A 13,651-nucleotide genomic window follows, 5' to 3' on the forward strand; every position below is an offset into this window, starting at 1 on the left:
CCAGATAAATATTCAGAAATACTCTCAACGGTTAATGGATAAGAACTGGAGGACATTGCACTGGCTATAGTGTTGGAGAAAGCAGCAATAGACTTAGTAGAACCATTAGGCAGAATTACCTTAAACTCTACATCAAAATGTTGCTGAATGGCTTGAAATACTTCAAGATTTTTTAATAACGGTATGAACTGACAATTGAGATACATTGATTTTGAAATGATTTGATCTTGAAGCTGCTTCATGTATAATCGCACTATACTTTCGGCAATATCTACTTTATCCTTGTCACCAGAAATATGAATACCTCTTCCATCTTTTGAGGCCTTAGTAGTCACTATACTGGATAAATGGTCCTCCAATTTATGAAATTTGCGAATTGTAATTAAGTTGACAAGCGAGTCATCTTCATCTGTGACCAATTTTGAACTTTTTTCGATTAAAGCTGGTAAAGAGGGCTTGTTACTGAGTTTGATGCTTACAAGTGTACCATCAAAATTCACCTTGTTAGGGATACAGGCAGCCTTTGCTTCTTCACTTGACTCAAACTTAACATATGCATAGTCAGGTTTTCCTGGTATTATGGCAGGAGTTTGAAGTACATCACCAAACTGACTGAAATATTCCTCTAGAGCCTCACCTGTAACCCCACGACCACTAAGTGTTACTTTAACAGTTGACGTTTCTACTTGCTGTGCTTGTGGAGAAACAGTGTGGGGAGAAGAACCGTGATGGTGTGTGATGACGGAGCGACAATGAGGAATAGAACTAGTCGTTTTTTTATAATCAGAATGTGGCTGGCTTTGAATTGATGATTCCTTTAAGTTGACTTTGGGGCATTGCCCATAAAATTCCACTTTTCTTAAAGACTCCATTGCTCTTTCTGCACCTCTTAGTGACAAAAAATTGACATAAGCATGTCCCTTATTAACTTTAAGACTTTGGTAATCTGAATAGCTACAACAAGTATGCTCCATTTCCTTCTGGGTTACATGTAGCGAAAGATTTGTCACTTTCAGAGTGTATTGCTCTTTTGTAGGAGTACTGTCTTTCCATTTACATACCACACTCACAATGGAACCAATAACTGTTGTACCATCTGTATACCTCACGGCCCTTTCGGCATCACTTTCAGTTTCATAGGTAATGAGAGCGTAAGATTCCTTAGTGGCGGGTATGATTTTGTAACTGGAAATGACCCCAAATCGGTTATAACATCTCAGTAGTTCTCTTTCATTAGCACCTCGAGGAAGATGGTTTACTTTAATGGTGTACTGTTGTTCTGGTAATTCTGCACAAAGGCTAGCACTGGGCTTCGTTGTAATAGATTTTGGTCTAATTTGTACAGATACGTTTCTTTGTCGAGGGGACCCTGGCTTTCTTTTATCAGTAGAAGTACTTCCCGGTCTGCGCTTCTTCATTTTTGTTGATAGCAAATTAGCCGAACCTCTGAGGTGTTTCCCCAGTAATAGCGTCATTATGACAATGGGAAGGTACATTAATATTATTGCTATAGCTATAATGCATCACATAAAGATTGAAATGGTGACAAAAATATTATTTGAAACTTTTCAGAAATGAAATTTCTTTAACACCTTTGGGATTTTCTCTAATAAAAAGAGAGAGAAAGGGACAAAATAGATTGAATATTCCATCAACACACTAGCTGACCATACAATCAGCTACCGATGTTCATGTAGTCTACCATACATATGTAATATTGCTTCCACAATAGATAAATTTTCAGTTTTAGCATCAATTCTCCCTCAACACCTCTCCAAATGATCACTTAATGCTAATTAATATGCATCAATGCCATCACACCATTTTACGTGTGTGGTATATCATCCAATTTATGGCAACAAGAACATAAAATTTCCACTGTATCAACAAGTGCGGCATTAAAAGGCTTCAGACAAATGTTTTGTGATAGATTGACATGTAATTAATTGTATTATGCACCTTATCATAATTATTTTTTAGATCAGCATAATCTGTACTGCTGTACAATAAATCATGTACTACACAGTCTACAAAAATACTACTGTACCATATTAAACTGCTCTACAAACACAGGGCACAATCCCCAGGAGATTTTTAATAATTAAATTATTTAATGTGTTAGCACTGAATTATGCAAGTGGTTTGTATATCATAAACATTTTACATAGAATGTGGTCTTTGCTAATACCAGGCTCTAAGTCTTCAAAAGAGCAAGCAATAATTATAGTGAGGCAGCTAGAGCTTCTTACATTTAATTTTTACAAAATAATTATTTTAATCAAGTTAATTTATATGTATCATTACAAAACATCTACTGAAATGTAATAAGATAAGCTGGATAGCTTTTGTCATGATCATATACAATATAGACTTGGGAAGAACCAGATAGACCATTTACACTGTCATAATCTCCACTGCCATCCTCTTTCTTTGGTGGAGTGACTAACGATTTATCACTTCCCATTGCTTTACTGTCACCAGTTAAAACAAAGGCTAAAAATATCTGTCGACCTTGGGGAGAATTAAAAGCATAGGAACCCCCAGAGTAGCTGGCATTAACTGCAAAGTACGCTCCTTTCCCCCATAAGCCTTGACCACCATAACGAAAATCAAAACCGTGCTCTGATTTGTAGATTCTTTCCGGAGAAACTCCTCTGCTTCCGTGAAATAACCATTTCTCATTGACTTGACCATTATTCTTTTTGTGCATCCTTTTCTTGCAGAGGGCATATTTATCATACAAATATTTGTTTTGTATCCTCTCAATTTGAACAATTTTTGCCTCCGTCATGGTTTTCTTGACAGCACTCTTGACCTTAACCCACTCGGAAGAACTTGGTGTAATATTTTTTAGCTCAATATCACTGGTCTGTGACTCCCATTCTAGAGGTCTAGGAAGTTTGTCTTGTTTCACTTTTTCTTCCAATCGTTTCTTTTCCAAAGCAAGAGATACTTTTGTTATATAATCACGATCACCAGAGAAAAGGATCTTATCATCTAATAATGGATCCACTTTTATGCAAAATAATCTTGCCAATTTAATGATTGGCTTAGCAATATTGGCACTGCAGCCTTCAAGTGTTTCCTTGATAATCATTCCTTCTAATTTCTCATGCAAACTGGCTGTAGAAGCTCGAACATCTTTTTCTAAACCATGACAGGATAGACACAGCGACAATGAATCGATTATGCGTTGCTTATTTGTTATGGTGTTTACTTGAACCATCTTATCAAAATCATACCTGTACTTCCACCCCCCTCTGATATAGGAACTTGGTGTTTGCGATCGAAGATACTTTTGATAGCGTTTTTCAATTTCAGCAGAATCGGCAGCACTCATAAATGTGAACTCGTGATCATCAAAAAATTTCCAAGAGACAGCACCAATGTCAGATACATATTCAGAAACACTCTCAATCTTAAATGGAGAAGAACCAGAAGACATCAAACTGGATATAGTGTTGGAGAAGGTAGCAAGAGATTTAGTAGAACCATTAGGCAGAATTACATTAAACTCTACACCCAGTTGTTGCTCTATGGTTTGAAATACTTGAGGATCCTTTAATAATGGTATGAATTGACAATGGAGATACATTGACTCTGAAATAATCTGACCTTGAAGATGCTTCATGTATGATCGCACAATACTTTCGGCCTCGTCTACTTTATCCTTGTCACCAGAAATACGCACACCTTTTGAATCTTTTGAAGATTTGGCAGTCACTGCACTAGACAGTCGGTCCTCCAATTCATGAAGCTTGCACGTAGTAATTACATTGACGAGCGAGTTATCTTCAAATGTAACCAGCTTTGAACTTGTTGAAGCTGGTGCCTTGTTACTGAGTTTGATGATCATTACTATACCATCGAACTGCACTTTGCTTGGGTTACAGGCAGCCTTTGCTTCGTGACTTGTCTTAAAATTAACATATGCGTAGTCAGGTTTTCCTTGTATTATGGCAGGAGTTCCGCATACCTTACCAAACTGACCAAAGTATTCCTCTATGGCCTCACCTGTGATGTCATGACCACCATGAAGTGTTACTTTAAGAGTTGTCGTTTCTACTTGCTGTGCTTGTAATTGTGGCAGAGAAACGGTGGGAGCAGGAGAATGAGATGTGAATGGCCGATAAGGAGGGATAGAACTTGTTTGTCCATAATGAGAATGTGGCTGGCTTTGAATTGTGGGTTGCTTTTTGTGCAGTTTGACTGTGGGGCATTGCCCATTAAATTCCACTTTTCTTAAACATTCCATTGCTCTTTCGGCGCCTTTTTGCGATAAAAAATTGACGTAAGCATAACCCCCATCGTTAACTTTAAGACTTTGGTAATCTGAATAGCTACCACAAACAAGCTCCATTTCCTCCTGAGTTACATCTGGTGAAAGATTTGTCACTTTCAGAGTGTATTGCTCTCCTGTAGCTGTAGGACTAGGAGGATTCCATTTGTTGGTTCCAGCTGGTCCACAGTGAGAGTGTCCTCGTGGTGATTCTGTATATCGCACATCTCTTTGTGGAGGCAGAAACGGAGGTGCAGGAGACGCCAAACTTCTTTCAGTGGTAGATCTACGACGTCTCTGCTTCTTCATCAGTGAGTCGACTCAAAATAATCCTCGAAAATTCGAAATTATTCAAATCATAGACCCTAGGGTCTATGTTCAAATTAATGGAATCCGACGAGCGAATAGTTACGTCACACGGGATTATGAATAATGAATATCATTATACAAAGATTTTTATCATGCATGTACAGTAGAATGTATATCTGTGTAAAATGATTTTGAATCAGGAATTGCTGACAAACACTGACAAAATAAAGGGTCATCTGAATTCTAAATTGGACAAGTCGTGAGACTGCGTCCAAAGATCACTCATGATTCTTCAGTAATGATATCTATCTCTCTAACAACAGAATACCAAAGCACAGTGACTATAAAAAATAAAGAGACAGAGAGACAGAGAGAAAGAGATCAACACACTAACCCTATAAATCTACACCATACAATTACTATTGTATTCGTGTACAGTATGTAACATTATAATAATTGCAATGAATTTGGTCGACGACCATGTACTATCTATAGTACATTGGAATGAATACATAAAAATATGCTTGCACATGTATGATGCATGCATACATGTATCTACATGTATGAAAATGGCTTTAATGTTCTTGTAAATGACTTCAAATAATATATTATATACAAATGAACCAAAAAATGCCTTAAGAAAAAATTAAACCAAAAAAAGATCAATGATATTATTGTTCATGGATAGACAATGTGTTGTCAATTATGACAATAAATCTAAGAAAAAGGGACCTATGAAAAAAGTAGTGTAACCAAAAAAAGTCAAAAAAGTTAAAGAAAAATCATAAATCATTGTTCATGGATATACAACAGTAACAGTCCTAACTTCCCAGTTACCCCACCAGCCATGAGAATCTTTATTCCAGTTGAAATGACAGTTTATCCTGTTGCCAAAGTTGTCTTCCACAACAAAATCAACACACTCGAAATCATTATATTTTCCAGAACCATCATACATATATAGTGACGTACTATGCGCCATTAGCATAGCTATTCCCTCATTCCAAGCTTCCTCAACTTGGGCAGAAGTAAGATTTAAAGAGTCATCACAACAATCACAGTGAAGTACATTTTTATCACCAGTGTCACAAGGCATGTCCTGCTTGACCATTTCCTTAGAGTAGTATGTATGGCCTGGTTTAGCAACTCTTATTTTTTCTGTTTGTTTGTATTCAATAAAAGCACCCAACTTATGGCCTTCACTAGAGTGCATCATTGAAACCCACGTCTTATTAGCAAACGCAGATGCACAAAACTTTATTCCCTTGTAATCAACCAATTTAACCAACTTTTGCACATCAGGAAAGACACTGTCCTTGTACTTCAATGCACGGAGTTGATTGCAAGAAGTTGCTGCTTTATCGACAATTTCCACATTGCTACTTATAGCAGAGAACTTTTCAACGGTAACAGTAACTGGTGTACTGGTACTGGTCTCTTCCTTACCCAGCTTAGCTATCCACCTGTGCTCTCCCTCACTGGCAACAGGCACAGTGAAATATAACGGAACTCTTATATCTGAAAGAATCCCTGGTATACTGTTACCAGCGTGGTCTATATCGTGATGAAAATTGTTCCCTTCTGTAGATTTTTTCCATTTACTTGTGTCAAGTATTACTTTACCATCATCCAAAGTGTATATAACAACATTTTCCTGTACGTATCCTTTTATCTGCTCCCGTATTTCATCGTCTGTATCTTCATTGTAGTTGACCGAAACAAATACACTGACCTGCATTGCACCATTAGCATAGACTCTGGTGTCTTGCCTGTCACTGAATTCATCAGTATATATATTTACCAGTATGATCAGGGCCGGATTAAAAGCTGTCATTGTAAACATTTTGTCTCTTTTACACTGGAAAGGTTTATTCCTAACCAGTCCTATCTACTGCAAATGGTCTCATTACTTTTATACGGCAGTAAGAGGAGGAAAGAGGAAGGAAACATGTTCCTCTGATTCATAATTCTCATGGACAAAGAATTGTAAGATAATTCATTTTCTCTATCAGACAAATTAAGCACTAGATTAGTCTGTGACTATACTGTACAGGTCAAACAAACTCTCTTTTATTTACTAAGTTGACACTTCATTAGTCTCTCAGTATAGACTGTGCAAATATCAAAAAGGCAAGGAACCTAGCTCATGGCTATGAGAAACTTAATGCTGTGAGTGTGTCAAAACTCTGTTCAATAAACACTCTTTTATCATTAAATAAATGTATATGCCTTTTAATATAGGCAATGTTTAAAAAAAGGAAATGAATTCCTCATTACCCAACTTAGATCTACATGCATTTACTAATGGCTGCAAATTCTATATTTTGTACCTGCTGTACCTGAACGTGTATTAATCATTGCGTATGGACATTGTGATTTGTGACATACTTGTAAGTACTGTAATTTTGGAGGAGAGTAATTTTGGTGAAGGGCTAAAATTTTGGTGATTGGTGAGCTTTAATTTGGTGGATTTGTGGCCATGTGCCTTTATAATGGTATAAATGGCAGGTTTAAATTTAATTAATTTTGGTAAAGGGCTAATGAAACTAGAGGTGGGTGATGTGATACCAAAGTACTCTGATACCAGGCCTCCAATACCAAGTACTTGATACCAAATCCTAGCATTGAGTAGAGTAGTGACCACACCTACCACACCTTTGACATCACAACGGTCCATTTATAATTTCAAAAATTGTAGCTAATTTTTTTAAATTTTGTTTGGCCAGACTAGTTAATAACTTCTATGCACAGTAGCTGGCTACTCATTCAGTATTTGATACTACCAAAACTGATACTCAGACTACTTGGTATCGGTATCAATTCCAAATTTCTTCTATTGTCCACCTCTAATTTAAACTCCAAATTTGCCAAAAACTATCCACTTCAAAATTACCCACTATATTAAAAGCAACATTGACAAAACTAACAACTTATTAATTTTAGCTAGACTAAACAATGTGTGAATATGTCTGGCTCATCACAAAATAAGAGAATAGCTCACCACTCCTGATAGACACAAGTGTGCATGCAGTGTGCACTTTTCCTCACAACAGAGTTTTAATTAGCAACTGAAGATACATGTAATTCAAAATCAGCATGCAGTGCTATACTTAATATTGTTTCATATTGTGGCAATGTACACATTTTGTTTATAATAATTATTTTAATTTTTTGACTGACCATTTCCCAAGGCTCCTCCTTGGTACTCTTATAACAGGCTACAGCAGCAGTGGAGGGGTTGTGAGAATGGATATGATCCTTTCCTAAGAAATTTACAAGTAGCACACATGTAATGATGTAATAAGCAAAAGATGAGAGAATTTTCTACACACTCTCCTGTATAACTCTCACCCAAATTACTTGTCAATATAGGCTGTCAGTTAACATTCTGTCATTATCCTATTAGGTACAGTGTATAAAAAATTAATAATGAAGCATACATGGACATACAGTATACATACAACAACCTACATGTACATTGTAAAATGAAAATGTGAGTGAAAGTTATGCAATTAGGGGACTCAGGGCTTCCCTAGTCAGGCGTGGCCACCTAACTAGGGTTTTCCACAAAGCATGCTAAGGGAGCTGACAAGCACTGCAATACACTAGCTACATGGAGCAGCTTTAGGATTTCAAATTGAATTGGAATCAGCTCAGTATCAGAATCAATGGTAGTGAGTACTGAATGAGCTACTGTGCAGTGTGCATGTGCAAATTAATTATCAAGGAAACACCATTATAAATTATAAAAGGGTGTATATTACCCCATTATGACATGTGGTAAGGCATGGTCATTTTATTCTATTTGATACCAAAATTTAGTATTGATTCCTGGTAATAGATAATTAGTTATTGGTTTGCCCACCATTATTCTACATTGCTTGTGAATATGTAACAGCTATATTCAATTAATTAATAACTTTTAATTAGGAAAAAGGCCTAAATATATTATTAACAGGTTATAGAGTTATGTAATTATCTTCAATGTATGATTCAAGGGTATACAACTGTAACAGAAGAAACAGCCCAAAATCCCCAATAGTCACCAACATCCCAGTTAATTCCAACTTTCATCCTGCAACCGAAGGTGTCTTCAATTACAAAATCATTCATCAAATAATCATAATCATACCAACGATAATCACCATAGAATTGCCGATACAACCTTACAGACCAATCACGCACCTGCACCATAAGTATTCCCTCATTCCAGGCCTCCTTAATATAGTAAGGATCAAACTCTAAGGTGTTGTCTAAGCAGCTACAAACAACCTTGTTATAAACGCCACTGTTCTCACCAAGATCATGTTTCTCCATTTGGTCTGGCAAGTGTTGATCCCCAGAATTGGCTATTTTGATGTTACTCGTAACTCCATATTCAACAAAAACACCCAACTTGTGTCCTTTGGTAGACTTTGACATTGAGACCCATGAATTGCCACCTGATCCAAAGAACTTCATTCCTTTGTACTCGACTAATTTAACCAATTTCTGTGCATCTGGTAACACATCATCGTTGTACTTCAGCACGTACATCAAATTACAATGAATAGATGTGTCTTTTTTGTTTGCAAGTATTAGATCACCTTTAGAAACATGGAATGATTTAACAGTGATAGTAAGTGGTGTATCATCATTGGTCTGCTTGCCATCCAGCTTAGCGATCCACCTGTGCTCTCCTTCAGCAGTACAAGCTGGTACAGTAAAATATAACAGAGCTCTTACATCTGAAATCATTTTAGGAGGCCTTGATACATTTCTGTTAGTAGCATGGTCTATATCGTGATGATAACCATTATCAATTGTAGATCTTTGCCATTGAACATTTTCTCCATAATTCAATGAATATATATCGACATTATCTTGCACGTATGCTATTATATCTTCTTCACTTGCTTCTCGATTGTAGTTGACTGAAACAAATACACTGACCTGCATCACACCATTATTATAGACACTGATGTCATAGGAGGAGGAAAGAAGAAGAAACATGTTCCTCTGATTTATAATTCTCATGGACCAAAAATATATATTGTATAATAATTCATTTTCTCTATCAGACAAATTAAATACTAGATTAATCTGTGACTATACTGCATAGGTCAAACAAACTCTCTTTTATTTACTAAGTTGACACTTTATTAGTCTCTGAGTATAAATTGTCCAAATATCGAAAAGACAGGGAGCCTGGCCCATGGCTGTGAGATACTTAATGCTGTGAGTGTGTGAACACTCTTTTTAATGAACATACTTTTATCTTAAATAGTTTAATAAGCAATGCAAATTCAATTCCTGATTACCCAACTTAGATCCATTATGCATGTACTAATGGCTGTAAATTCTACATTTGGCAAATGTGCATGCTTATAATCACTACATATGGACACTGTGAATTTGTGACATACTTGTAAGTACCGTATACTGTAAAAATAGTAAAAACTGTATCAAAATAGCTTAAACTTTGTATAAAACAGAAATACATGTATATGCATCAGAAAAAAATTATAAAAGTGGAGAATTCCTTCCTTTTCATTTTTGGTGAAATTTGGCCAATGACTATGTACTAGTACAGGGACATACTTTGGTCTGATTTTGGAGCAACTTTAAAAATTTGTAAAAAATGAATTGTAATTCGAATAAGCTCAAATTACCTTTCTAAAGACATGTTACGATACACATTGATGTCCTAATGCTACATAGAAGTTAGAGTTGATTCTGACAAATATTTTTTGAGTATAGAGGTGGGACAAAAGTCAAATTTTAGCATTCAAACCATACATGTTCATAAATTTTACCATACATGTACCTTAGTGTAATGGCACTACTATATATATATAGTGTATAAAAGCATTAAAATTTTTTATTTCATATATAGTGGGACCCTTTTATTCAGCACACCGAGATACTTCAATAGTGATTGAAGATGACATAAATAAGATGCAACTATACATTGCTATATGGCACTAATGAATGTGTACATCTAGTGTAAGCTATATTGATGCTAGTTAATTTCAATAATTAAATTTATTAAGAAAATTGTTGCATAATAGCAAAGTTAGTAAACAAAAAGGCCTAAAATAAATAAAGGTAATAATTTTTTGTAGCAAACAAAAAGGCCTAAATCAAATTAAAGTAGTAATTAGTGTAGCAAAATTAGTCAAAAAAGGCCTAAATCACTTTAAATTAATAATTCATGTAATATTAGTTCTGTGAGTATATTTCAAGGATGCACAACTTTAGCATCTGTAACTTTCCATGTTCCCCACCAGTCACCTGCATCCCAGTTAAGTTTGACCTCCACCCTGCCACCAAAGTTGTCTTCAAATTCAAAATCATTCGTCTCAAAGTTATGATCAAGAAACATATTGGAGCTTTCGAATGCTTCGCATGCAATTGAAGTAGACGAATCATGAATCATTACCATAGCTATTCCTTCATTCCAGGCATCCTCAATGTCAGTGGAATCAATATTTGCGGTATTGTCTAAACTATCACAAATGGGAACAATCCTATAAATACATTCATAGGAATCCAAGTTCTTTTTTACAACTTTGTTTCGATCATAAAAATGATATTCAGTGGCTATATTTATGCTACTTGTTTCTCTGTATTCAATAAAAACACCCAGCTTATGGCCCTTGCTTGACATTGCCATTGAGACCCACGAATTAGCACTAGTTCCAGTAAACTTCAGTCCTTTGTATTCGATACTTTTCACCAATTTTTGTGTATCTGGGAACACACCCTTCTTGTACTTCAGTGCACGCAATACAATTCCACTCAAGCTGGCTATCTCTGAAATCTCAAAATCATCTTCAGAAACACTAAATAGGTTAACGTTAACAGTTAGTGGTGTACTGTCACTGGTCTGCTTGCCATCCAGCTTAACGATCCACCTGTGCTCTCCTTCAGCAGTACCAAACGGTACAGTAAAATATAACGGAGCTCTTATATCTGAAATCATTTTAGGAGGCATTGGTGCGTTCTTGTTAGCAGCATGTTCTATATCGTGATGAAAACCGTTATCAGTCGTAGATCTTTGCCATTGAACATTTTCTCCATAATTCAATGAATATATATCGACATTATCTTGAACGTATGCTATTATATCGTCTTCACTTGCTTCTCCATTGTAGTTGACCGAGACAAATACACTGACTTGCATCACACCATTATTATAGACACTGGTCTCTTGCCTGTCACTGAATTGATCAGCATATATATTGACCAGTATGATTAGGGCTGGGTCAATAGCTGACATTGTATACATCTTGTGTCTTTTACACTGGAAAGGTTTATTACTCACCAGTCCTATCTACTGGAAATAGTCTCATTACTTTTATACAGTAAGAGGAGGAAAGAGGAAGGAAAAATGTTCCTCAGATTCATAGTTCTCGTGGACAAAGAATTATATGATAATTCATTTTCTCTATCAGACAAATTAAGCACTAGATTAGTCTATGACTATACTGTAAGGTCAAACAAACTCTCTTTTATTTACTAAGTTGACACTTTATTAGTCTCTGAGTATAGATTGTCCAAATATCAAAAAGACATGGAGCCTGGCCCATGGCTATGAGATACTTAATGCTGTGAGTGTGTGAACACTCATTTTAATAAACACTCTTTTATCATAAAATACATGTACATCATAGTTCTGCCTATGGTGGTTGGGGGTGGTCGGGACAACCACCTCAACAAATGAATGAACCAGTTCATCAATTAGACCAACCATCCAATTAGTACTAATAACCATACATAAAGCATGATACTGTAGTCTAAAAGGAACAATATTAGTCTCCAACCACCTCTAATTTTTTTCTAGGCAGAACCCTGGTACATGTAGTTTAATATAGGCAGTGTTTTAAAAATTGACACTAATTCCTCATTACCTAACTTAGATAATATACTAGTGCTAATGCCTGCAAATTCTACACTTTGAACCTACTGTACTTGTATTAATCATTACGCATAGACATTATGAGTTTGTGAATTGTGACATACTTTTAGTACTCTATATATGGGTGATTTTGGACGAGAGTAATTTTGGCAAATTTCTAACATTTTGGTGATTGGTAGGTTGTACATGAAATTTGGTGAATTTGTGACCATATGCCCTTGAGCATGTACATATTGGTACAAACTGTCTCGTTTAATTTGGCAAAGGGCTATATTGAAACTCTAAATTTGCCAAAATTTATCAAACACCTCGTTACAACAATGTTGACAAAACTATAGCCACTAATTAATTTTAGCTAGACTAAACAATGTGTGAATGTGTCTGGCTCATTTTACAAAAGAAGAGAATAGCTCACTACTCCTGATAGACACAAGTGTGCATGCAGTGTGCACTTTTCCACACAACAGAGTTTTAATTAGCAACTGAAGGTACATGTAGTTCAAAATCAGCATGCAGTGCTATACTTAGTATTATTTCATTGATTGTAGTAGCAATGCAATGTACATGTACACATTTTGTTTTTGTTTTAAATATTTTAATTTTTGACTGACCATTTCCAAAGGTTCCTTTTTGGTGCTCCTATAACAGGGTACAGCAGCAGTGGAGGGGTTGTGAGAATGAATATAATCCTTTCCTAAGAAATTTAGAAGTAGTACACATGTAATGATGTAATAAGCAAAAGATGAGAGAATTTTCTACACGCTCTCCTGTATAACTCTCACCCAAATTACTTGTCAATATAGGTTGCCATTTGCTATGAAATGAAGACAATGATCACTGTCAGTCCTAACATTCTGTCATTATAATCCTATTAGGTACAGTGTATAAAATATGAAGCATAGAGGTATACAGTACATCTAACAACCTACAAGTTAAATGCAAAAGAAAATGTTATGCATTTAGGGGTACTCAGGGTTTCCCACAAAGCATGCAATGGGAGCTGACAAGCACTGCAATACACTATATGGCATTTGAAGCAACTTCAAAAATTCATAAAAGTTTAAATTCGATCGGATTCAGCTCAAAGTTGATGCACAACATAAGAACATGTATAAGCATGAGAAAAAGTTATAAATAATGAAATTCACTTCTAGCCAGTTTTG

The 13,651-nt window shown here is 35.7% G+C and overlaps 1 protein-coding gene and 1 long non-coding RNA gene across 3 annotated transcripts; both read right to left on the reverse strand.

The window, feature by feature from the left end:
• Positions 1-2,282: 2,282 nt before the first annotated feature.
• On the reverse strand, positions 2,283-4,598 carry LOC105313219 (uncharacterized). Its single transcript, XM_011406456.2, has one exon. The coding sequence runs from the start codon at positions 4,586-4,588 to the stop codon at positions 2,312-2,314; it is 2,277 nt and encodes a 758-aa protein (XP_011404758.1). The 5' UTR covers positions 4,589-4,598; the 3' UTR covers positions 2,283-2,311.
• Positions 4,599-4,770: 172 nt separating this feature from the next.
• LOC109582969 (uncharacterized) lies at positions 4,771-7,975 on the reverse strand. 2 transcript variants are annotated; one of them, XR_002185300.1, is made up of 3 exons: positions 7,949-7,975; positions 7,769-7,851; positions 4,771-4,929 (listed from the first exon to the last, which is right to left on the reverse strand). It is a non-coding gene; the product is annotated as an uncharacterized LOC109582969 (long non-coding RNA). The 2 variants fall into 2 exon arrangements; XR_002185301.1 differs by having other exon boundaries at positions 7,940-7,963.
• Positions 7,976-13,651: the final 5,676 nt, after the last annotated feature.

Source organism: Amphimedon queenslandica, unplaced genomic scaffold (genome assembly GCF_000090795.2).
Source record: "Amphimedon queenslandica unplaced genomic scaffold, v1.1 AMPQUscaffold_13341, whole genome shotgun sequence".
Lineage (NCBI taxonomy): Eukaryota > Metazoa > Porifera > Demospongiae > Haplosclerida > Niphatidae > Amphimedon > Amphimedon queenslandica.

Bases quoted from the DNA above. Each gene is read 5' to 3' on its own strand.
- LOC105313219 (XM_011406456.2), bottom strand. From the start codon at position 4,588: ATGAAGAAGCAGAGACGTCGTAGATCTACCACTGAAAGAAGTTTGGCG.